The sequence below is a fragment of the Vicugna pacos genome, chromosome 8 (genome assembly GCF_048564905.1).
Source record: "Vicugna pacos chromosome 8, VicPac4, whole genome shotgun sequence".
NCBI classification, from domain to species: domain Eukaryota; kingdom Metazoa; phylum Chordata; class Mammalia; order Artiodactyla; family Camelidae; genus Vicugna; species Vicugna pacos.
This window is the reverse complement of record NC_132994.1, coordinates 17,439,887-17,465,859: the sequence shown is the minus strand read 5'-3', so window position 1 is coordinate 17,465,859 and position 25,973 is coordinate 17,439,887. Positions and strand designations below refer to the sequence as shown.

At 37.4% G+C, this 25,973-nt stretch overlaps 1 protein-coding gene across 4 annotated transcripts; it reads right to left on the bottom strand.

Moving 5' to 3' along the window:
* Positions 1 to 1,488: 1,488 nt before the first annotated feature.
* On the bottom strand, positions 1,489 to 25,679 carry LOC102540443 (cilia- and flagella-associated protein 206). Of its 4 annotated transcripts, none has more exons than XM_072965581.1 (13): positions 25,610 to 25,679; positions 24,119 to 24,231; positions 23,412 to 23,495; positions 21,858 to 21,948; positions 20,194 to 20,382; positions 19,171 to 19,329; positions 17,840 to 18,048; positions 12,708 to 12,827; positions 11,381 to 11,579; positions 9,703 to 9,843; positions 7,180 to 7,373; positions 5,026 to 5,169; positions 1,489 to 1,936 (listed from the first exon to the last, which is right to left on the bottom strand). In XM_072965581.1, exons 2-13 carry the CDS (start codon positions 24,224 to 24,226, stop codon positions 1,706 to 1,708), a joined length of 1,869 nt encoding a protein of 622 aa, XP_072821682.1. In that variant the 5' UTR covers positions 24,227 to 24,231; positions 25,610 to 25,679; the 3' UTR covers positions 1,489 to 1,705. The 4 variants fall into 4 exon arrangements, with proteins under 4 accessions (XP_072821682.1, XP_072821681.1, XP_072821683.1 ...); XM_072965580.1 differs by having other exon boundaries at positions 24,119 to 24,227; positions 25,610 to 25,666; XM_072965582.1 differs by having other exon boundaries at positions 25,500 to 25,654.
* Between the last annotated feature and the right edge of the window lie 294 nt (positions 25,680 to 25,973).

Here is a 25,973-nt window from a genome sequence, read left to right as displayed (position 1 = left end):
CTAAACTACAGCAGTGGCAGTGAGAACAGGGAGACTTGGACCTGAAAGACAGTTTAGGTCAAATCAGCAGGGCTTGATGACTAGCTAAATGTAGGGGCTGTGGGAGAAAGACAGGAAGTTTTTAATTTAAGCTACTAAGTAGGTGGTGATGCCTCTGACCATAGAAGGAACTACAGAGGGAGAAACAAGTTCAGCAGAGAAACTAAGTCTGGCCTGTGACCTGCTGAAATGGCAGTGATCAGATGACACAGGGTCCTGCATCTGGTTGGAAACCTTTAGAGAGCAATGGGCTTGGGTAGACCGTGGAGGTCCTGGGACAAGATGAGTTTGCCATTTGCTCTCGCTTCCTTTACTCTGATTCTGTCCTACTAACCGGGTGATTTTCTGATATTAAGTTTAGCTTTTCAAATTATATTTGATATTTTTATTCACTTGGCAATTCTACTTTCAGCCCTAACTTGATGACCCCAAATTGGGACTTATTAGACATTCTATTCTGTGTTTAGGAATCTTAAAGAATCAAAGGAGGGTTGATTAGAACAGGGAAAATTAAATTCCTGAATCTGCCAAGTCTAGTAGTAGCTATAACCACCCCACCACCTTCAGGTACAGATTCCCTCCCACCCCCACCCCGACACCCACACCCAGTCAGCCAGCCAATCTTTAACCTCATTTTAAACTACAGGTATGAAGATCAAGACAACTTAGAAGTAGGTCTGCTTAAAGTTTACTGTGATAATATCTGTGGAAAATAGATTTTAAAGCATATTCATAAGTAACTTTTAACCTACATAGAAAAAAATTATAAACACCTTAAAGAATATTTTTTGGCTTAGGTAAAAGTCACCTAAGCCAAAAAATATGCTAAATATAAACGATCTCCCCAGCTGCTAAGGCAGGTTTTAACAGTCCCCCCACCTGAGAACCTTCCTTATCCATGCGTGGGTATTGGAAGTATCTAAGGCAGTAACAAAACTATAGTTCTAACATTTAGCTGTCAGGAATTCACAGGGCCGCTAAACACAACTGCTCATGGAATCAGGCAAACAAGGCAAAGGAGTCCAGTGGGAGCCCTGGAAGGCTGCAGGGATTGGAACAGGAAGTACTTGCCCCACATTGCTCCTTACAGGACTGCTGGCCAAGTGTCATTGGATGTTCTGATCTTTTCAAGAGGCCAGAAATCCAGATTCTATATAAGATTTCCAGATTTTAAAGAAACATCATGTAGCCCTTTGTTCTAACTTTCAAATTAGTGAGCTTTTATTATGTATCAGTTTAACGCATGTTAACATTTAACAGCTAATGAAGCTGAATATATTGACTATGGTTTAAATTTTTAATGAATAACTTTACATATGATTTTAGAAATAAGCTTCTAGCCAAGTCATAATAAAATCTTATAATATATTCATATCTAAATTGTACCTAAGAATTTCAGTCTTAATGTTGCCAAATTTTTTCTGACAAGTCAAAAAGGAATGGACAGAGTTTTACTTTTCCATTTTAATAGAATGAAAAATGCATTACAGAAAACAATTTTTCATTTTTTGTAGCAGTTTGACAGTAACTATAAATGAGAATCCAAAAAATATATACAACCAACCACTGTGCCAACCCCACAAAATTTTCATGGATGCAAAACTGCTTTAAGTATTTGCCATTGTTCATAATTTGGTGGTATATACATTGAAAACATGGTCTCTAACTAAGTTTCATCCACAGCTCTGGTTAAGTTCACCTTGACTCCGTGGGTGGTCTTAGTCTTGCCCCCACGGAGACCAGCTATGTAGATCTGGGGCCTGGGCACTCGGCTGCTGCCTTCTGTCATTGACTGCGTGCTAGCATCCTTTGAAGGGTACACCTGGGAACAATTTTCTCTTCTCATGTGACTGAGATCAGTTTGTACCGAGTGAGTAACTTTCTGGCGCAAATTGGCCTAAGTAGAAAGAGAATACACAGGAATTAACATCTCTCTAAAGAACAAGTAAAATACTCTCAGGTACCAGTTAATAGCTGCCTTTTCTTTTTCTTCCCCCCCTCTCAATTCACAAAGAAATTAGTCCTATAACATAGCATGTTTCTGCAAAACATTAAAACATTAGAAAATGTAGAACATAATAGAAAATAAATACTCTTTGCTGAGAAGTCGGAAAATAGATTAAATCATGAAAATGGACCCAAAGAGAGAACACACAGATTCAGACTTTTTAATGGCTTTTTTTCTTGGAGGAGGGGGTGGTAATTAGGTTTATTTATTTATTTTAATGGAGTACTGGGAATTGAAGCCAGGATTTCATTTGTGCATGTTAAGTATACACTTTACCACTTAGCTATACCCTAACCCCAGATTCAGACTTACAGTGAACTCAGTTCTTTGTTAGTATAATCTTCTGATTCATTCATTAGTATACTTTGAGATGTAGACAACTTGGATTTTTTCCACCAAAAATGGTGGAATGGTTTTTTTTTTTTAAAGACAAAAATTTAAGATTTCCATTGTCTTACTTAAATGGGCTTCACCCAAGACTTTTAATATAAAAAGCTATGATATTTCCAGGTTATATTTTATATTATGCTACATTTTGCTTACTCCTTTTACGGATTATTAGTAAACATGAGGTTAAATAGTTTACTCAGGCTGGAAAGGAAGGAGGAGCTTATAAAAAGGAGGATAAGAGTTTTCCTGAGGTTGTGATCAAGTCCAAGGAAAAAACTCAGAAGGTACTAGAGAAGGTGAGTTAAGAGAGACCTGGAATTAGAAGAAATTCAGAGTTTGAGATGCTGCAGGTGACTGAAAACCACCTACTTTTCCCCCCGCCACACAGCTTACTCTCTACATGAACAAGCCTTTACTATTCCTGTGTCTCTATTAGCATAGTTTTGCTATTCAGGAGACTCCTGCCAAAGCAAATAACTTGATTGTTCAATACAGAACATCTTGAAAGGTACATCAACTCTTCAGAAGTGAGCATTAACACACAGAATAAGCCCTAGAACTCTTCGCACCCCTTGCCTCAAGATTCACCTTGCTATTCCCATCAATCCTGGACTGCTTTTTCGTGATCTTTACCCAACCCAGTTCAAGCCCCCAACCGAACCCCTGACCAACCCCTGGCACTGAAAGACCTGCCTTCAACCAAACTTCAAAGTCTCAATAAATCCTGACCGTGCTGTTCTCCCCATGAGCCACTGCAAAGCTCTGCTGAGGGAGTGGTTTTCCTGATGGCTTTAAACCACATCCTCTGCTTTGTCTTAACAACAGGTCCTGTTGGCAATATATGGGGAGCTGGCATTCAAGATGCTGCAGTTCTAGGAGATAATTAGGTCTAAGGTGAGACTCAGAATGAAATTGAGGAATGAGAAGAGAGAACCCCATCAGTGTGAAGGTCAGTCCCACTGAACACCCTATTCTCCTAACATTTCCAGTCCAGACCTAATCTACCACCTACATCTCACATATCCTGTCCAACCATCACCCCCCACTTCTCTTTTGCCTATCTGTATCTCAAGACCAACTTAAAATGCCACCTAAGTCAATGTAGTAGAATTTTTATTTCACTTCTATTATAGCACTTGTAAAGAGGAACTGAAATATTTTTCACATATCAGTGTCACCTGCTAGACTCTTAGTTCCTGAAGAACAGGTGGTAGGATATAAATGTTACCCAGTATACGTCTGAAGAGCTCAAGTGAGTCTCATGCACAACAGGAAAGAATACAGGGAATGGGAGCTTCATCAACTACATGACAGTAACTGGAAAGCTAATGGAACGATGATCTGGAAGGTATACCGGGAAGCTGAACCTTCCCCATCCCAAGAAATCGGGACTGAACAGTTGCCACCAGAGAGGGGAGCAATGGAAATGATGTAGTTAGTGAAAAGTGAGACTGAACACACAAACGGACAAAGGCTGGACCTTACATGACAGTAGAACTCTGATCCACAACCTCTGCAGCAACCTGTCTTGGAAGTCAAACCACAGCTTTGGTAGCTGTAGCAATCAGCCCAGAATAGCCCTATTATTTTTCTGCCTCCCCTTCCAGCTCTGGACCCAATCAGAGAAAGCCAAGTATGCTCACCAAACCAATCATATAAGATGCTTCCTGCTGCTAGTTAGCCTGCCTCCAGGTTCCCCGTCAACAACCTCAAATCAGACTACCCAAAGCCTTCACCTTTGTCACTATAAAGCTTTCTCACTCCTCTCCCCAGCCTTGAGTCTCTGCCGAGTGCAAGAGTTGGTAAGTGACTGCCTTAATACAGCAAGCTCTGAATAAATAGCCTCTGTTCTCACGTGAGTATTCATCCTTTATCTCCACACTTGATTTCAGTTAAAGAGATGGAAGAAATATATTAAAAGAAGACTACAGATATGAAAAGAGTTTGTTTCTTCGCGTTACAAATATTTGTTGTTTAAAATGACAAGACACTATACAAAGGGTGAGGAGGGGAATTCCACTGAGTCATGGATGTGAGTTTCAAAGACAGGCTTCAAGGGTAGGTACCTACTGTGATTAAGGTGACTGAGAATGAGAAGGACAAGAAAGCCGAGAGAACATGTTGACAATAAGAGGGAACAATATCTGTGATATAACAGGGGTAACATTCTACTCCAAAAAAAGTCCAAGAAAGAGAAGGGTATACTTTAAATGATTAGAGGAAGCCGGTCGGTTTTAAATACTAGCACCTCATAGGTTAGCACAATACATTAAAACTATTATATAGATCAATAGGGAGGTACAGAGAAAGAGAGAGAGAGAGCAAGTATCACTGTTCTAGTTACTGACTGACATAATTTGAGAGAAGCTTCACACTTCTGTATTTCCACATATATTTACAATTAGAATACAATCTTATAATGTAAAGCTGGAAAATTATAAATTATGCTAATTATTTTTATTTTAGAAAAAAAAACCCTGTGTACAATGCACTATTTTATATCACTAATTTAGCTTACCAACTCTGTGAGTGACAACATACTAAAACTCCCCAACCTAGAACTAATTTTAGAAAATATTGTTACAAACCAGTTTTATAGCTTGTCTTCTTAATTCCCATTCATTCCACTCATATGATCTCACAATTGTTGGTGGCAGTAAGTGTGTATCTGTCTGGGTGCTACTTTCACACTTTGTAATTGGTTTTGTATAATGTTTGTTCACATCTTTCATCTAAAAAAATGGAGTTTTGTCATTAATATTCATCAGAAATAAACATTATTTACAGATAACAAAATATTTAATTAAAACTAACAAAACATTAGGAAAACAAAATTTTTTCCCCTTTCTTGGGGGGAAAACAAGAATTTCTGAAATATGAAACATCCTTGTAAATAACAGAAGAAAAACAAAAAGCTCACAATTAGTGACCCAAATGTTATTATTTTCCTGGGCATTATGGATTTGTGCCCGATTTTGTGAACTTAAGGTAGGAGGTGTATTCTAAAAGGAAGCAACCTAACATCACTCGTTTCCAAGTTAAATGCCCCTCTCCAACTTTCACAGTTGGTTGCATGAGTAATACCTTGTTGCAAATGGACAGAAGTCAAGTATAGCTATTAAATATTAGATATAAATCACATTTGTTTATCAGAACATCTTTGGGATACATCTTAAACCCAAACTATGCATACATAGCAGATTGTTATCCATTTTAGTTGAATATGTTAATTTTTTCTGCCAAGACACCCAGAAGCTCACTATTAAAATATTAAGTGTTCAGTAAGTCCAGGTTAAACAAGTTATGATTATTCTGGAAATGAAGTTGCTGGAAGAGGTGGCAAAGGTTTAAGAAACTCAGGCCATAGTAAAGAGGAGGGAGAAGAAATTAATTTCTTTTCTCAAATCAAGAAGCAGATAATCACTGAGTGCCTACCATTTAGCAGAAGATACAATTTTTGCCTTCAAAATGATCTTATGATAGAGTTAGGTAGATTAAAAGATGCTCAAAAGATAATTAACATTGTTATACAAGTAAATGGCAAGTGAAAAATAATAAGGACTACAGCATTGAGATACGGAGGGAGAAGACTCACTTCCATTGGTGTTGAAGGTCAGTGAAGGGTTAAATACACAGAGAGGGAAAAACAGGATCAGATACGTAGGGGAAATTTGTTCTTTTTTTTTTACATTTATTATTGTTTTAAGGTTTTTTTGGGGGGGTAATTAGGTTTATTTATTTATTTAATGGAGGTACTGGGGATTGAACCCAGGATCTCATGCATGCTAAGCAACAGCTCTACCACTTGAGCTATACCCTCCCCCAGGAACCTTATTCTTTAATGGATAAATATCTACATACAGCACACCTTTCTGGTCATCTGATTCTAGCCTTTTATTGTCTTTGTGCTATTTTACAACTCCCTAAATTAGAAATAAGTGGTATCAAGGCCAAATAATTCTTGTCTATAGACATGCAAATTCATAATTCTTTCAAGGTTTTTTATGGACCTTGTAAAGCATCAAGTATAGCCAAGACTCCTTAGAGAAGAAAGGGAGAGATAACAGATACTCTGTCAGATATTAAGACTTATTGTAAAGCTATAGTAAGACATAGGTACAGGAATATTGTTTAATTGATTAATTGAACAGAAAAGGGAACCTAAAAAATAAGCCAGAAAATAAGAGACGAAGAGGAAGAAAACGAGGACCTACAGCAGGAGAATGTGACCCCCACGGAAGCCGGAATCGTCACCTGCTCCGTTCACTGGGCCGAGAACTGTACCTGGCACACAGTAAGCCACTCAGTAAATGTCTGCTGAATGAATTAACACATAGGTGCCAACGCACAAACAAACACAACTTCAGATCCATTTTGTGGTCTTTCAGACCACTGCAACTCAAATCTGTTAAATTACTTTACAGCTCTGAGCATAAGTTATCACCTGTGTTACCTGTGCTGAACTCCTTCAGTGTTTCAATTATTTATCTAAACATCGTCTTTCTCTTTGGGATTTTTCCAGTCTAATTCATCAACTTGACTCCTTATCTTGTTTCCATTTATTCTTTGTGGATTTCCTTAGTTTCCAGCTTCAGATGTGAACCCCTTTCAGATAACCTGTAAAGGCCCTCATCTGACCCTGTCTCTGCCTGAAATGGGGAACCATTCTGCAACAAAATGTAACTTTTTAATTAACTATGCTTTTAAATGTCATAAATTTTTACAATACCAATCCTGCTTACCTGAGAACATGGAATAAGGGTTTCAAACTGTTGATGAAGTTCCAGCAGCTGAATTAATTCTGCATTTTTTTTGGCTTTTTCCCTAATTATATCAATATAATTTTCAGGATTTTCTGCAAATGAATATGCAGCATCTCTAGTATTGAAAGTATAATACTTTTCTTTATATTTCAAAATTCCAATTGCTGGATTTCCTGGAAATTAAGAAAGGAATTGAATTAAGTATGAAATATTTAGTGATTCTATGTTTGTAATACACCCACAGAACCATTTCCTAGACATTCCATTTTTAACATACCACTTACGTTTTAATTTAGCTAAACTGTTACAACTAGCAATTTTAAATTATATATTTTGATAAATTGTATTTTATATAAAGTTCAAATTAATTTTATATTTTTAAAAAAATTTACATTATGATTTTATATAAAAATATTTCGCTATCTGGATATAAGTTGTTTAAAAATCTTTTATGAGAAGCCAGTTAGTCATCTGGCAGGTTTTTCAAATCTCCTTAAACTAAACTGACTACTAAGAGCATTGTTTTAAAAACAATTCTATATGAACTACAAATATGGGACACCTATTCCTAAATGTAAATTTGCATGTTAGAAAGCATTTCCCACTGTGAAGAGATACTACATAAAACACAGATTTTTAAATATCCACAAAGTTTGTATGACTTATATAGGATACAATAATACTGTCTTATTTATCCTTTTCAACAAATATTTCTTGACCCTGTTCTTGGCATTGAGGATATAGAAGAAAACAAATCAATAAATATACCATAGGCCAGAGAGTGATCAGTGCTACAGAAAACAACAACAACAGAAAATAAAGCAGGTTAAGCATGTAGTAAAAGGAAGGAGGGTGAGGTTGATATTTTAAATTGCGTGATCAGGTACAGAGCTATCCAGGTATGGGGGACTGAGCTGTCCAGGCAGAAGGAACAGCAAGTGCAAAAGCTCTGGGGTGAAAATGGGCTTGGAATAGTCAAGAATAGCAAGAAAGCCAGTGGGGCTGGAGCAGCGCACAAGAGCAGGAGTGGTGGGCAGTCAAGTGAGGGACACCCTCTAAAGAGGACGCAGACTGGAAAGCCCAGCATCACCTGGGGAGTCGAGCCACGTGGTCTGCAGTCCTGAACAAGGAGGGGGTCCTACAAAACGCCTCCGAGGCAGGGCAAGTGGCTGCTGCCCAGAAAATAATGTATGAAGTAGAAATAATGCAGAGGGCAGAAATGAAGTCTTAAGACCAGCTTACTCAGAGAGGACTCTAAAACCCAAAGCCCTACCAACCCTTTTGCTTTTCTCCCCCTTTCTGAGAATCATAGTTGGTGGGAGCTGGAAGGGACCAAGCAGACCTCTTTGTTGGTCCTTCTCCTTTTCCTGACGTGGAAACTGAGGTCCACACCAGGCATGAGGATGGCTGAAGGTTACCCAGTTTACTGATGGTTCAACTGAGACTAGAAACCAGACTCTCCTAATCCCTGCCCATAGCTTTTTCAACCCTATCATGCTACCTGTGTCATCACCCTACATTCATGTTTCTCTGGGTTTGTGTCTCTCATGACCCCCTTCCCTGCTTATTTGTGAAGAGAGAAGAGAGGGAGGGATGTAGGGAGGGGGAAGGGAAGAAGGAAGAGAAAGGAAAGGGGAAGAGAAGAGAGAAGAGAAGAAAGAAACCATCTACATTCTATTGCCTTTTACTTAGTGCTTTTTACTTCATGGCTCTTGACTGATTTCTCCCCAGTATCAATGGCTCTCATGGGACCTCAGAACATTATTCTCTCAGTTCCCCAAGGTGAAACTTTTATTACTCCCATAATGAAAAAAATCACTACCATTAAAAAAATGAGTCAGTGTGTACGTTCTCTAGCCTATGTACAAACAATCCCAATAATTCTTTGCAATAATTCTATTCCCAGTTCGCACAGCACCTTTTGGATAATGATTTCATCTCAGTTTCTGATCTACTCTTTGTTTTGGAGAAACTCTAGTTTTATATATATATAAAATAGAGAAATTTTACTTAGTAAAATATTGGCCATTTCCATAGAGAGATCTGACTTATCCAGAAATTCTGATCTAGGTTAATGGAATGGAACCAAAAAGTGACAAAGAATATTTTTTAATAAACATATCAGTCAAGCTAGTGTAGCTCTTAAAGGTAATTACTTTGGAAGATGACATATTTTAGTAATGCCACATAACATTTCTGGAATCCCTCATTGACATATGAGTTATCCCCCTGTTATGGTCTTGTAGCATTCGTATTTCATCAGATACACATTCCATCACTTATTGCTTGTACTATAATTTCTTGTTTATGTCTGTCTACCAGGTCATACTGCAGGCATTTCAAAGATAAAGACTTTGCGTCATCTTTGTAGCTCGTTTCCTAACTCACCAACAGATTCCATGAAGTTTTACAAAGTGAATAAGGGAGTGACAATGATGGCACTTCATTCAAAAGAAAAAAAAAAACTGGGGAGGGGGAACAGTATTATTTCCAATGATGTACCTGGAAGGAGAAGACCATCTGTTGTAGCAAATGTGTAAGGACAAAATCCCCGATACTGAATTAACAATTTATCAAAATTGGCTGTTGTTTCTGGGAAAAGCCACTCCAGTTTTCTGAAATCCGCCAGATTCACTCTATCTTCTGAAATGAAAAAGGACAAGAAAAACCTTATTCAATGGGAAGAGTAAATCACGCAAGGGAATGAGCAAGAGAGAATGGTTGCTACGTGACTAAAACGGAGATAAGTCAACTTCATTCAAGATGGTGTAGCTCAATAACTTAAAAACGTGGCAAAATACTTTGAATATGATGCTTATATACTAGGACTGTTACTTCTCAAAACAGATGAGAATGCTCTAAGCAGAAAGAGCCAAGGAGATGTCGCTTAGTAACTTAATTTTGATAACAAGGTATGTAATTTTTGTTCGTCTCACTTTTAAAGTCTTCCTAGTGTTGCTAATACTGCTAATTTTTTTTCTCACACAAATAAAAACATACATGTATGCCCCTGGGTTCTTAGCTTTTGCAGCTATACTTACATTCTGGGCCTGGCTCTGTACCCAAACAGCAGGCACCACAAATGACCCTGTAGCTACAACTAGAGGTAAATGTGCACTTGGGAGAAAACAGACCTTCTTCCCTCTTTTTTCTTGATATGCCTGAAAGCCTCAAACAATGATGAGATGTGGCAAGTGTAAATTAAATTCTTTCAGAAGAACATTGGGTCTCCTAAGTCACTGGGGCGGTAACTTGATAAATAGTTTTCTAGTGAATAAAAAGTTTTGATTTTTAGTAGAAAATGACATGTCCTACCAATAAGGTTGAGTTTAATATTCACTGTTGAAGTGACTTTAATTTTTCAATTTCATTTAGTATTTGCATAGATATGCCGTTTGAATAAAACGAAATGAGTAGGGAAAACTTTAACTGGAAGGATGCTTTTGAGTCCCTCTGATTTAGTTTTCAGATTTTATATATCCTAATAGTTTAAGAATGAAAACTACCACTACATTTTTATTTTTCACTTTTACAAAAATAGAATTTGAAAAGGAAATTTAGAGAGTAAATCATCTAATTTTACTTGCTGGGAAAATTTTCTTAGGCAACAATTCAAATCTCAGACTCTATTTTGGCATTTCTCATGAATTTTAAGTTGTCTTTAGCTAAGACTGAACAGACCAAAAAAGTAAAAAGAAGTTTATTGATAAAGACAACCTTTCTGTAAGAATCAATGCATCTCTAAAAGGGCCTAAAATAAGCTCAGTTTTACAGGGAAAACGCTTATTGATTTATAAATATCAACCTGAATCTGGAGTAGATAAATGGCAAATAGCATGCCAAAGAAATGGTGCTTTATATGCGACAAATATAGGAAGGATTAATATCCTTTTCTACTAGAAATCAATAATAAAGTCACTAAGACTACAACAGAAACACAGAAGCACAGAAAATCATTGTTAACTAAAACACTAACAATAATGTTAGGGATGGTCATTGCTGGACAGCAAAATACTCACTTTATATATTTTCACATTTTCTATAATAAACATTAGTAGCCTTATAATCAAGAAAGATGTTTAAAACTTTGTCAGAAAGATATAACATGAAAATTTTAAAACAAGAGTAACTTTATTCTTGAGGTAATTTTAAGAAGAGAAAATAACGGATGATTTACTACCTATGTGTTCTTTCATTCTATACATATCAGTTTTCACTGTCACTCCATCAAGAAGGTCTTGCATTACTTTCTCAGGAAAGAATAGTTCATGAGCCCCCAGAAATGGCTCAAGGTGAGTCATCAAATTACTGAGGATGCTAATCAAAACAGTCTCATCCTGAAAGCTGGTCCACACATTGGAAAGGGCAATGAAGATGGGCTGAGGAAGAGTCAAAAATGTTCAAAATGTCAGTATTTAATAAAATTATAAATCACACTGCTCTTAAAACTAAATACAAATTTTTGTTTATAAAGAAATTAATTCTCCTGTAAGTCAATGCAAGTCTTATGGGGTTAGATAACAGAATCTCGGTAGAAATCGGACTCATAAATTATGAGAGAATAAACTTGTATTTTATTTCAAAGGATTGTATTTTGGTATGACTGTCAGTAAGTTAGTTGACTCAAAAGAGCCAAGCACATGTGATCACCTAAGAAACCTTTATGGATGCTTCACCTCAAAAGTTCTAAGGGAAAATATCTTCTTTAAAAAAAAAAAAGCTAAATATGACTCATTATAATTAGATTTATGTGGCTCAGTCATGATTCAAAAGAACCTAGAAAGTTAAGGGACATATCTTGGACATTTCTTGTGACCTGCAAGTTAAAGATTTCACATCAGTGAGATAAAATATTTTTCAGTCATATTAAAGGTCACTGACTTACAGAGCAAATACAAAATTAATCAGTCCCTACTTACAAGTGAAACAACTTAGCCTTTTGTTACTTGGTTTTTAAAATCAAATGCTGGGAATGATTTCAGAAAATTATCAGAGGCTCACAATGCTCTATAAAATGCTCCATATGTATCTTGTACTTCTTTGGGGCTCCTGGATTTACCCATAAGGTGGTGCAGACACTCAGAAAGTCGGAATAAGTGCGAGCCTGGTAAACAAAGCGATTATTATCTGTCTTTTCAGAAAGGTCACAAGTCACGTCACCTCTTTGCTGAAGGTAATTTCCAGCCAGCTACTGTGAACACGCTTTCAACAATACACTATGGATTATTTTTGTTGCCACAGACAATACTAATATTATGGTTATAATCATACATCTTCACTTTGATCTATAGCAATTATCTACCAAGGGACTCCTCTCATCCAACCTAAAAATACAGGTTATATGATTATTACTGTAAAATAACCAAAAAGAACAGGATCAACTTGTATAAAGCTAATATTATCTTTTTAGTAATTAAATATAAGTAAAATTACTTCTGATCTAATTTTATAGGACTTAAAAGTATATTCACCCTTAAACAAGGTCAAAGTTGAGGACAAATACTTACAAAGACTTGTGATGTTGGGACAGCCGTCTTTGATTTCACAGTCATTTTTAATTGTTCCAGTTGGGCTCCTAACTGCTTTATCATCATTTCCACTTCTCGAGCACAAGTAATTATATCTGACTGTGAAGACAACATGATTTGCATTAACATTTTTATAACTTTACTACAAAAATTATATGTGGTTTAAGCCCTATCTGCTCCCCTCATCTCTGAAGGCAAGCTCAGTGAGAGGAGGGTTCTGCTCTCTGTGGTGTCCCCAACACCAAGAACACTCCTGGCAAATGGACACTGCTCCAGAAATACTTGTTGAATGGATGAATCTTTTGAAATACAATGGCTACAATTTTTCTCAGATGTATAAAGGTACTCTTTGATATTCAGTATAACTACATTCCCAAGTAGCAGACAGCTTACAGAGCTGTTATTTTCGCATTCCTCAAAGATAAAATTAATGAGGTGCTCCTTTGAAAACTTTTTTTTTGCGGGGGGGGGGGGGTAATTAGGTTTGTTTGTTTGTTTATTTTAATGGAGGCCCTGGGGATTGAACCCAGAACCTAATTCATGCTAAGCATGCATTCTGCCACTGAGCTGTACCCTCCCCACTGAAAACCATTTTAATACCAAGATTTCTAAAAATTACATTCAAGAATGCAGAAGACCTTTAAAATCACAGCATTGAAAGAAAAACAATGTATTTCTGATACTACAACAGTAATCTGAAAATCAGGTGCTAAATGCTGAATCTGAAATAATTGCTAACATTTATTCTTACTATATGCTAAGCACCATATTAAATACTTGTAAGTACAAAAAGAAATAAGTACAGATAAGAAAACCAAAGTACAGAAAGGTAAGTAAATTGCCCAAGGATAAATAGCTAATGAGAGGTAGAATCATGGTCCTACACCAGATCTTCTGAGCCCAGGGCCCAGCTCTTACCCTAAGACGTGACAACGTGACACTTCCCAAAACCTGCCCGTAAAGATCACTCCACACCTACTCCCCCTAGCTGTCTGCAGGCTCCATTCACAGACTAGGCATGCAGAACCTCTTGATTTTTCCTGATAATGTCCTAGAACACTCACTCTGTTTACATTTTACCAAAAAGAATTTGTTCACACCATGTGGAATTTTTAGTTGTAAAGCGAGTCCTCACAAATAAAGGGAAAGATAATTCCTGCTCAGGGATTAGAATTAAGATTGTTAAAATGTCTACCCAGAGCAACCTACAGATTCAACGCAATCCCTATCAAAATTCCAAAGGCATTTTTCAAAGAAATAGAACAAACAATCCTAAGATTTGTATAGAACCACAAAAGACTTCGAATAGCCAAAGCAGTCTTGAAAAAGAAGAACAAAGCTGAAAGCATCATGAATCCTGATTTCAAATTACACTACAAAAATCACAATAATGAAAACAGCATGGTATTGGCATAAAAAGAGACACATAGATCCATGGAACAGAGAGCCTAAAAATAAACCACAATATATGGTCAATTAGTTTACCACAGAGGAGCCAGGACTATACAATGGGGAAAGGACAGCCTCTTCAATAAATGGTGCTGGAAAAACTGGACAGTCACATGCAAAGGATGAAACTACAACACTGTTTTCTATCATGCACAATCAGTTCAAAATAGATTAAGAACTTGAACGTAATACCTAAAACCATAAACTGCTAGGAAAAAACATAGGCAGTAAGTTCTTGACCTCAGTCTTGGTGACAGTTTTTTGGATTTGACACCTGAAACAAAGGCAACAAAAGCAAAAATTAGCAAGTCGGACTGTCTCAAACTAAAAAGCTTCTGCACAGCAAAGGAAACTATCAACAAAATGAAAAAGCAACCAATGGAATGGGAGAAAATATCTGCAAATCACATATCTGATAAAGAGTAAATATAAAATACATAAAGAAATCATACAACTCAACAGCAAAAACAAACAATAGAATTTTAAAATGGGCAGAGGATCTGAATAGACATTTTTTCCAAAGAAGACATACAGATAGCCAACAGGTATATGAAAAAGTGCTCAACATCAGGGAAATGCAAATCAAAACCACAATGAGATATAACTTCACATCTGACAGAATGGCTATTATCGAAATGACAAGAAATAACAAGTGTTGGCAACAGTGTGGAAAAAAGAGAACACTTGTGCACTGCAGGTGGGGATATAACTTGGTGCAGCAACTATGGAAAATGTAGGGAGGTTCCTCAAAAAAATTAAAAATATAACTACCATATGACCCAACAATTCCATTTCTGGATATTTATCTGAACAAAACAAAAACAATAATTCAAAAAGATACAGGCTCCCCTCTCCCCCACTGCCCCCATGTGCATTACAGCATATTTACAAGGAAATCCGGCCATTTGCAGCAACATGAATGAAACTTGAAGGAATTACACTAAGTGAAATAAGTCAGACAGAGAAAGACAAACATCATATGATCTCACTTATATGTGGAATCTTTAAAAAAAACAAAAAACCTGACCTCATAGATACAGAGAACAGATAGGCAGTTGCTACAAGTAAAAGGGTCGGGGTGGGACAAAATGGTGAAGGGGGTCAAAAGGTACAAACTTCTAGTTATAAATAAGTCATGGGCATGTAATGTACAGCATGGTGACTAGGACTATAGTTAATAACACTGTATTGTACAATTGATAGTTGATAAGAGAGTAGATCTTAAAAGTTCTCATCACAAGAAAAAAAACTATATATATGCGTGGTGATGAATGTTCACTAGGCTTGTTGTGGTGATCATTTTGCAAAGTATACACATATATAGAATCAGTATGTTCTACATCTGAAACCAATATAATGTTATCTGTCAATTATATCTCAATAAAAACACTGGTTTTACTTAAGGCTATCTATGATGATGCAGTAAAAAATATTAATTTTATTAAATCTTGATCCTTAAGTGCACAGCTTTTTAATAATCAAATAGAATTTGTGATCAAATAGGAAGACTTCTAATGCACATTAAAATACACAGTTCTCTTGAGAGAAACATTTACATGACGGAGTTGCAAGCTGAACTAGCCTTTTTTTCCCTCCAGTAGAACATCATTTTTACCTAAAAGAACAATTGACAAACTATGATTTTTGAGTCTTAGCTATTGGCAGATATATATTTTTTTTTAATGGAAGTACTGGGGATTGAAGCCAGGAACTCATGAATGCTACAACTGAGCATTTCCCTCCCCCTGGCAGATATTTTCTTGAAAGTGAATGAAATGAGTCCATCACTTTGAGAAAACAATAGTTTTTGTCACCAGTGATAAAATTCACATTCTGAAAAACTTGTATCTGCTGCTATGAACTTGATGGCATCTGAACACAAAGATATTTCTAATGAGATTGTTGGAGGAAAAAAATAAGAATAAAGTTAGTCTTCTAGGAATGCTATCACTTAAAAAAAATTCTTTTCATATGCAGCCAAAAAATGCTTGGGGAAACCATGTGCGCCCAGCATTCTTCTTCCTCTCCCCAACTTTTTAATTTGTATGTTTCTCACACAGTTTTCCATGGACATTTTTTAACAAGCACAAATTCCACCTAATATTTTACTTGCATTATCAGAAAAATCAAGTCCTATGTTATCTATCCTGTGAGTAAGAACACCAATGAGAATTTAAAACTGTGAATCAGTTGGATGAATATGAGTCACGATTCAAAGCTGTAAGAAGATACTATGTAATGAACAAAGTCCTCTACAACACCCTTACAGTATGTGTGACAGTTTCCCAAGGTTCCTTCTTATAATATCCCTCCTGAACACAAATGGCAAAAGTAAATGTGAGGTTCTGCTCCTGTGGACCTATATGTGCTTCAATATAACCTGACTGTGAAGTCCTCTTAGTATCTGATAGTCACATAAGACTGAGAGCCACAAGTCAATGTTAGGGGAGCATCTCCCCTAAAGAACGATTTGGTTAAAGAGTTGATCTGGGATCGTCTCTTCTGACGGCAATTAGATAGTAGGTCAGTTGTGGGGACCACTCCTAAATGTTGCAATGAAGTCACGTCTTCTGAATGTTCATTTTTCTATTCTCTGTAGTGGAGGTAAGGAGAAAAGACAGATCCAGTGCATCCAAAGTAGCATCAAGTTATGAAGATACAAGGGAAAATGAAGAGAGTGCCAGAACACGACCTGCTCTATCCCTGAAGACATGAGTGTTCACTTGCACAAAGGACAGTCCCGCTGATGCTGAGGTCTCATGGTTACTGAACAGCAAAGGCTGTGGAAAGTGACCAGGGAGATGGGTGTGTTAATTACCTCAGTGGAGGGGATCCTTTCACAATGTATATGTAGATCAAGTCATCACACTGTACATTTTAAATATCCTACAGCTTTGTCAATTATACTTCAGTAAAGCTAGGGGAAAGAAAAAAACCCAGAAAACAAAACAAAGCTGGTGGAAACATAGCTTGCTGTCATGACATAGTTAACAAACTGTGTTCCCTGGATCCCTAGGGTGGCACAGGGATGCTCCTTGATGAAAAGGTCCTCCAAGCCTTTCATCCAGAGACTGACTTTATATTTTTAGGACTCCAAGTAAGTTTCCACCTAAAATAAGGGGTTCTGCTGCTCTTTAAAAAGCTTAAAATCACCACTTTACCATATTTTTCAACTCTTTGGGGACTGTCTTTGGCTAGTTCATTAGATCTAAAAACATCAGGAAAAAAATATCTTCTACCAATTTGTACAAGTAGAACAAATAATGACATAAAAGTTATCTGAGTGCCAAAAACCTGCCAAACAATATGTTAGATGCTTGCTTTGAATGAAAACAAACAACGCAGCACGGCCGATACGCATGCGCACACCACTGCTTAACCACAGCAGGCAGCAGCCAGACTCCTGAGGACCAAAGACAACCAACACATAATACCAACATATTTTCATTAATTTCAAAATGCAACTTCCCCATTTCTATTTTAGTTCTTAATCCTACAGAGGCAATATAAACTGAGTGGTTATCAAGGTTGCCTTCTTTATCAATGACCTGGTTCTAGCTTTTGTTTCAGATAGATACAAATATATTTAATAATAGATACTAATAACATATAAAGAGGTTGCAGTCTGTGGAAAAGACCAGCCTCTTGTGACATTAACTCACCAAAATGATCTGAAGGAAGATCTCATATTGCCGTGCGTTGTACAGCGCTTCTTTGAGCATATACGGCTGAAGTTCTCGACTCAAGAGTGGGTTCTTTGCTGCTTTCTCGAGGATGGCTGTGTAGCGGTATGCCTGGTCCTGGACAGCCTCGAGCTGGGAATCAACATGCTGAGTGCTGACTGGGATTGCTTCCTGCAGAATAGCGGGCACTGTTTTTAAAGGTATAATAAGAGAGATTATTATACCTGAAGGAACCTAAAAAGAATTCAGAAGAAAAAGCCTAGCAAGTGGTCCTATTCAAATATTGAGTTCATTTTTTTCCTTAACCAAATTAATCATACTGAGGCATGAATTTCATGGGTCCTACACCATGAAGCAAAGAAGAAGAAAAAAAAAAACCTATCCAAACAAAAGACACCACCAGAATAATAACCAAAAGTTAAAACAGATCAGCTTTTGCCACTAAAACACAGAAAAGTCAGAAGAACAGACAGGCTTTGGTGTTATGTGCTATTAACCACATGCCTCTAGAAAAGCCACTATATCTCTCCTTCTGTATATTTTCTTCACTCTGTAAAAAAGGAAAATAAAAGTGTACCACTTAAACTCACTGAGATACTGAAAAACAGCAAAATAGTCTAACAAGAGAGGGACCATTAAGAAGAATGGGAATTGGCTTTTTAGAACAGTTTTTAAATTGCAAAAAAACTACCCTATTGTGCTAGATCAGTGATCTGGTAAAAGACACTTCTCAGTGGGCCTAAGTGTATATCAAATTCACAAGGAAGTTGTTTATGACCAAACATTCCATAGGTAGGTCCTTGGTCAAATATTTTAACGAGTACTTTCCAACTTAGAGATAATGGACGCATTAAGCATATAAAAGCATAGCAGATGTTCCTGAATTTTCAGGCTTGCAGATGTCTCCTCTTGGACCATTTCATTCCATTAACCATATCAGCGATGGTTTTCTTTTCAAGGTGATTTTTATATTTTAAATCACTGAATATTGATATTCCCTTTTGGTTATTTGACTTGAAGTAAAGAACACAAAGGCCCATGGAATTGGGGAGGCTGGCCTCCCGGAGGTCCTCTCATCCCTTTTGTTGATTCATGCTCCCATACTAGCTTCATGGTACATAAAACTTAAGGTCTTGCCCCAATAAAATAAAAAATTACCATACATTATGAACAGGAGCTGTACCGGAGGTATAGTTAAAGCTGCAAACCTTACATCAAGAATGCCAGTGGTGTGTTATATGCAATTTCCCTCTGTGCCATTACATTTTAAACCTGCAAAATGTATAGAATTAACCTAATGATGTACCTACAGTCATCAATGCCTTCTCCTCCCTTTCCACAGTCTCGGTTAAATAAACGGATTCCAGTAACAATCATGGTGAGTTCTTTCAGCTGGCGTTCTTTGTCCTTCTTGGAAAGAGTTAGAAAGGTCCCCAGCTCAGCCTGAGGAAACACACTCTGTAGGGCAGCTAAAACAAACCAAAAAAAGGACAACAAAATAAAGGTTCAGAACTTACAAAACAAGTCTCTTTCAGCTGGAAGTTAAGGGACGTGTTGGCTTGTCTTTATAGGGTTCCTTAGATGATTATCTAAGTTTCTAATACCTGATTGCAGAATACATGGCAAATCTAGCATATATCAAAAGTGAGCTACTGAAAACAATGCCTTATGTCCATTTTCAATAATTAAGCATCTGTCAGTAATTTGTTGGCAATGGGCATTAAAACAAGCTTTCTAATTAGGTCTCTGAGTAGAAAAATTGATGCTTTAAAATAATTATGGAAGAAAGTCATTGGAAGACTGGAGATCTTGCCTGTTTCTCATTGTAAAGCATGAAAGCGGGCAAGTATTTCCTTTCCCGTCATCCATTTTAGGTGACAGACTCAGCTCCTTTCATCAATATGAAATATCTTTTTCCAGCAGTCCCATTACATAGTCAGCCTGGTACTCTTAATCATCGTGCCAATGTTTCTCTAGTGAGGAGTAAGAGATCCCAAGGCACACACAGCTCTAAGAATAACAATATTTACTTTCCAGAGGTCCTACTTGAGTTTTAGAGTTGATACAGCCTGTAACAGGAATCTGGGTAAGTTTAAATCTCTTATTTGTGCTAATTTTTTTTTCATGTAAAAGAAGAAAATTCAATCTTCAATACTTGTGATTTAATATATATATTTTTTAATGGAGGTCCAGGGGATTGAACCCAGGATCTCATGCACGCTAAGCCTGAGCTCTACCACTGAGCTGTCACCCTCCCCTAGTTTAACATATTTTATAGGATACAATGTTCATGTATTTTCATGGATGGAATGGAAATTATGTGTATTTTTCACCTGTTGCCTCTCTGACAATCTTGATATCTGTTGGGGACCCAAGCCCAGAGCGCAGTAACACGTAGCTGACAATCTTGCGGTAGAGGCTTTCCAGTTCTTCCCGAACACATGCTCGATTATCTGTAATTTCTCTGCTAACAGAACTTAATCTAGACTCTACGACTCGGTGATGTTCTTCCAGAAATTCCTCTAAAATTGGCAAAGGACAATGTTATATATATTGATACTTGGAATTCTTCCAACATGAGAAAGTAGGACCAGAGGAAAAGAACAGCTTGGTATGGCAATTCTACTACAGGAAAACAAGTATTTTCTTAAGATGTAGTAATCAAAATAATAATAATAATAATAAAAAAAATAAAATAAAAATTAAAAAAACAGTGGCCAGCAAGTAACCGCCGAACAAAAATCTAGCAAGAAAAATTTATTACAACAATATAAATGGCATACTTTGCCAAAACACATTAAGATTTTAAACAGATAATCCAAAGAGTAATAGCAAATAGGGCTAAAACCTCCTAATAAAGCAGAAAGTACACAAGACAATTTATAATATATATTACAAACACATACAGTATAAATATATATAATATATATATGCTATAGGTAAGTATATGCAGTACACTGTATGTAAGCATATAGAATATAAGTATCCATGTATGTAGTATGAATATTCCTCTTTAATTATGTGTATTTCTATTTTAGTTCTAGATAAATTTCCTTTGAATAGCATTACTGTAACAAGATGTTGCATGAAGAACTGTATCCCTTTCCCTTCTTCCTGTGATACAATGAGGTTTAGGCTTAACTGTGACAGGAGCCACAGTTCACCAGCATAATTCTGGCAACTAAGTCAATAGGACATCCTATTTTACTATTATAAGGGCAATAATTAACATATCAACCATGCACAGTTTGTATCTATAATTTTACCACAAACTTTGCAAAGTAAGAAAAATCTGAATTATGTCATCAATTCCATTATTACGTATTGCTTTGAAATTTCACTATTATTAAGCAAAAAAGTAGGATGTACGATTTTACACATCACATAATGAAAGTTTAATATATGGGGGGGGGGGAAGACAACAAAAATCACCAAATGGTTAATAATGATTGCTTTACACTGGGGCAGAGGCAGTCCAGTCTGTAGAGAAATTTATTTTCCTTTTTCTCTTGCATCCAGTTTGTCTTTGATGTATGTAATGAACTACTTACATAAGGAAATATGTTCTAAACTTACATTTCCCATCATTGACTTCATTTCTGGGTAAGTTACATAATTGAGGTAAGCATTATTAGATAATAAAATAAACCAGGAACAAAAAAAAATCAGCAAATTAAAAACTTTTATCTTCAATGGGCTGGTTGTTTTAATTTAAATTATTATGTATTCATGGTATAACAGTTAACACACAATAGACTTGGAAGCCTAATTATTATGGGCATAATAATAAGAATTTATTTTTAACATTCACAAAGACCACTGGTGTTTCTCTCATTTAGCCTTTCCAACATTATTATATTCTTCAAAGTTTGAAAAAATTTCAAAGGAGAGATGAAAAAGTAAAATTGCTCTTGGTCAACCAAATGAAGCCCTTATTATCTGAAATACAATATGAATCTTTTTAAAGAGGATATCAAAATAGGTAGATGTATGTTACCTCGACTTGTATAATTCATATCAAAGTAGACTTGCATCTTTATGGTGTCCAGGGATGGATTTTTACTATCCAATAGCCGACTCACACAAAGCTGAAAAAGAATTCCCATGCTTCTAGTTACATTTTCTGAAACAATCAGAAGTATTTTCCAAAGTTATTTTCAAAAAAAAAGGGAAACATCAAAGCCAAAGTTTCAGATATTTCCCCACCAATAACTTCTTTTATTATTAGTTTTCTCTTTGAGGAGTTCATGCTTTATAGCTTATAGTTTACTTAACCATGCTTTATGGTTTACCTAACCAACAACATTTATTAAGTAATAAGTTATTTCCCCTGAGTTAACCACATTACCACACCCAGGTGGCTAATAGGCTAGTGGGAGGCAAGGAACTTGCCCTTTCGGTTAATCTCTGCTGTCTGAGTCGGAGTAAATGTTCCCTGAAGCTTATGCTCCTGTCTTGAGCTCTTCCTGAGTTCCTCACTACTGTTTGAGCCTTCACATCCTTTTTTTTTTTTTTTTTTTTTTTTTTGCTGATGCTAGAGGTCATGTGCATTTTATAAAAAGCTGTTGCAGCTACCCTCCCCTGCTCACAAGATTTCTCTGGCTGTCTTCCTCTGTTCTGTTTTCCCCTGTTCCTCGTCCCCCAACCCTGCCCCATTTATAGATGGCTCATTCCTCTTTTCCGCTTTGCCCCTTTAGATTAGATGATCAACCTGAATTTCTTCTCTCCTCTCCACCCTCAACCCCACTCTTCCCCATCTCACCCATTAGGGTTTATTTAGTCTGCACCTGGCAGGCACATCAACAGCTTCACCCTCCCCCCATCTCCCAGAGCACTGATCCCTGCTTTCCTGGGAGGAGGGAGAAGAGAAAGCAGGAGTGAGGCCTGGACACTGTATCTTTATGGAACTCGTGCACCTGGATCCCCCTCCGGGCAGGTTCAGATGGACTGCTCCAAGCACAGACTTTACAAAGATTAGCTCAACCACAGGAGTTTCAGTTGAGAAAAGGAAACAATCTTTATCACCTGAATATGAAACATATTGACAGTTAATGCACCTGTTATATTTTCCTTAATAGCAAAGCCCCAATTTGGATTGAGACAAAGATCTGTTCAGCTGAAAAAGGAAAGAAAGAAAGAAACAAACAAACAAAGACCAATGTCCCGAGCTCACCTGCAATATCATGCCAGTCAATAAATGCAAATAGATGGGAGGGATTCTGGGAGAGCCTATTATTTTCCAAAAACAAAGTAACAGACCCAATTGCATACATTTTGACCTTTGTCCTCTCACCTTATATCTGCCTAGAGGTGGACGAGCTCTCCTGTGACATGGGGTGAAAGCATATGCATGATGGGGACTCAGGAAGCCAGCAAAAACAGCCTCTGGACCTCCAGACTTTGTTTAATGAGAAAAAAAATCTCTCATATGTTTGCACCACTATTTGGTAGGTTTTGTTTCATGGAGCTGAAGACAGTACTGACCAACACAAGCACTATATTTAGAATTGCAAGTAAATAATTCCAAGTTTGAGAACTGTTGGATAATCACCTTAACAAGTTTCTGCACATCACTTTTTAGGAGCGTTCTATCTGTGTTAAAGCCATTACTTGGGTCCAGGACAACAGCTTTCACCTAAGAGTAGGAAAGAGTCCATTAAATTTATTTCAGAGTATTACAAAATTAGTTTAATATTTTCCCATTTTAAAAATAACTGCCTCTTGATTACTCAGGGGTTGATTATTCAGCTGATTTTCTTATTACCCAACTCATCAGCACCTTCATTAGTGGCTGAAGAAAGGGAACAATAAACATTAAATCTGTATATAGTGTTAGAAAACGTGGAGAAGTAGGTTGACAGCAATGGCTAAATTTTACATTGGGAAACTATTTGATTATTTTTTATCGTACTTTTCTTGTGTATCATTAAACCAAAAGCAAGAATGGAAAGACCAAGGCAATGAGTAATTTTTACAACAGTGAACAAAACTACATACTTAAAAACCTCCCACACAGGAAAACATTATTGATGTTTCTAAAACTCATCAAGATCCTTTAAATCAATCTCTATAAATCTAGAACTAACATGCTGTACAGACTTAAAAAAAATTTTTTTTTGGCTACCTTGTCCAATGATCTCAACATGTTTTCAATGGAATAACATTTAGGAAAACATCACAGAGCTTTTAGAAGAAAATGAGCACGACTTAAAAACATTTTTTAACAAAGCAGTAATTCACAAAAAATATTATTCTTACCATAAATGCAACCAGAGTTTCAGAAACAATCTCTCCATGGGCTGCACATTCTTGTCCTATTTCTCGAATGATATTCTTTATAACACTTTCAGCCTGAGTGGGAGGCATTCTGGCTAAATAAAAAGAGATTGTTTTTTCAAAACTGTATTTATATATTACTTTTTCCTCTTGAGATTTCTCCACTATTATATTTGTAAAGAGCCATATTATTTATTAACGTGTTAGTATTTTCTAGCATCTAGTCCTCTCTTGTTTTTCATTAGTTTGTTTTATATTTATAAAAATGAAGAACTTTGTTGATGACAAAAAGAGCAACTGGGACTTCAAATGATTGAAACATTCCCTCTTTATTTAAATGATGGTGGTCACCAAAACTACATTTATATCATGGTATTTTTAGATTTAAAGAAGGTTAAACAGTATTGGTGGCGGGGAGAGGTAGAATTAATGAGAAACCCCATCTCATCTGTGTAGGCGGCCGCGTACAGCTTGAAGGAGGAAATACGTATTCCACCACAGTCACTCAATGACCTTTCATAATTATAAGAGACTCCTGGAAAACAATTCTTGCTCAAATCATCTATATTCTTCTTGCACATTCAAGTTGGCTTTTAGACTCTTGATTAAAAACATAAAAGCAAAAAAAGTAAAACATATTAAGAGCTATGCATCATGGGGAAAAAATGAATTCCTGGTTATTAATTACTAAAAACCAGAAAAAGGTGGTAGGTCTTAATGGTTATCTGGTTTTCTGATTCCTATTAGTAACTAAGCATAGGGAAAATCAGCATGCAGAGAAGAATAAAGGCAATCCCGGGTAGATAAAGCTAACTTTTCGCATTACTAGTGTTCAGCTAAGGTTAACACTTGGCATCTTGTCCAGCAGAACCAGACTGCCTGGGTTCCTTCGTGACCCCACCATCTTCTAGCTGAGCCTTTGGGCATTTGCTTCACCTCTCTTTGAGGCGGTTTTCTCATCTGAAATATATAGATGCGACTACTACCCTTTTCCCACAGTTGTCGCGTGGAATAATTGAGTTCTGTGTGCTTAGTGGTTAAAACAGTGCTTGGCGTAATGTAAGCACTTAACTCAGAGGCTTGTAACAACTGCGTACGCCCAATGCTAGCCGTGCGCGCGCGCGATCGGGCACGGAGCACGGGTCGCTACCGGCAGCCCTTGGTACGCTCCCCAGCCCCGCTCTCGGAAGCTCTAAATCTCCCGAGTTCCCGCCGTTGCGGGCGCTAGCGGCCCCGAGCAGCGGCAGGAAGGCCCTGAAGCCGGCCCAGTAGCCGTTAGAGGTCTCACCCTCCGACCTGGGCGCCTCGGCCGGAAGTGACCGCTGTTTCTGCCCAGCGGCGGCGCCCCCGAAGGAGTCCTTACTGAGCGTCCAGTCTCAACCGGGATGGACAGGATGCTACAGCCGCCCAGCCTCCGCCCGCTGCCCTGTGCTAGCGTCCTGGTCCCGGCTCAAGGTAGTCGAGTGGGCTGACCTCGGCCGGAATGGAGAGCTAGAGCAGTGGCCACCCAATTCTTCACAGCGTCGGCGGTGTAACCATGGAAACCAAACGCTAAGGCCCGGAGGGGGCGTGGCCAGGGCGTGGGTGGGGCCAATGAAGGGAGGCGCGGCGGGATCCAAGCTTAAGAGTCTTTCCTCAAAGGAGGGGTGAGCATAACTTAAAAGAACAAAGGCAAGCAACATACAGAAAGACCCAAACCCTAGGCAGAAAAGGGCAGGTTCACTACACCTCAGTAGGTTAAGAAACACAAGATTTCTTAAGCAAGAGTATTAACTTGCTAACTGGAAACCTATGCCCTGTTTAAAAACGGAGGTGCTGTGGGAGACGAGGTGGGCAG

Bases quoted from the DNA above. Each gene is read 5' to 3' on its own strand.
- LOC102540443 (XM_072965581.1), bottom strand. From the start codon at position 24,226: ATGCCTCCCACTCAGGCTGAAAGTGTTATAAAGAATATCATTCGAGAA. The intron at 18,049-19,170 runs GTAGGTACATCA...CTTTAAAAACAG, and splicing joins AGGAGAAGGCATTGATGACT to TGCCCGCTATTCTGCAGGAA. The intron at 5,170-7,179 runs GTAAGCAGGATT...CCATTTTTTTAG, and splicing joins CCCTTATTCCATGTTCTCAG to ATGAAAGATGTGAACAAACA.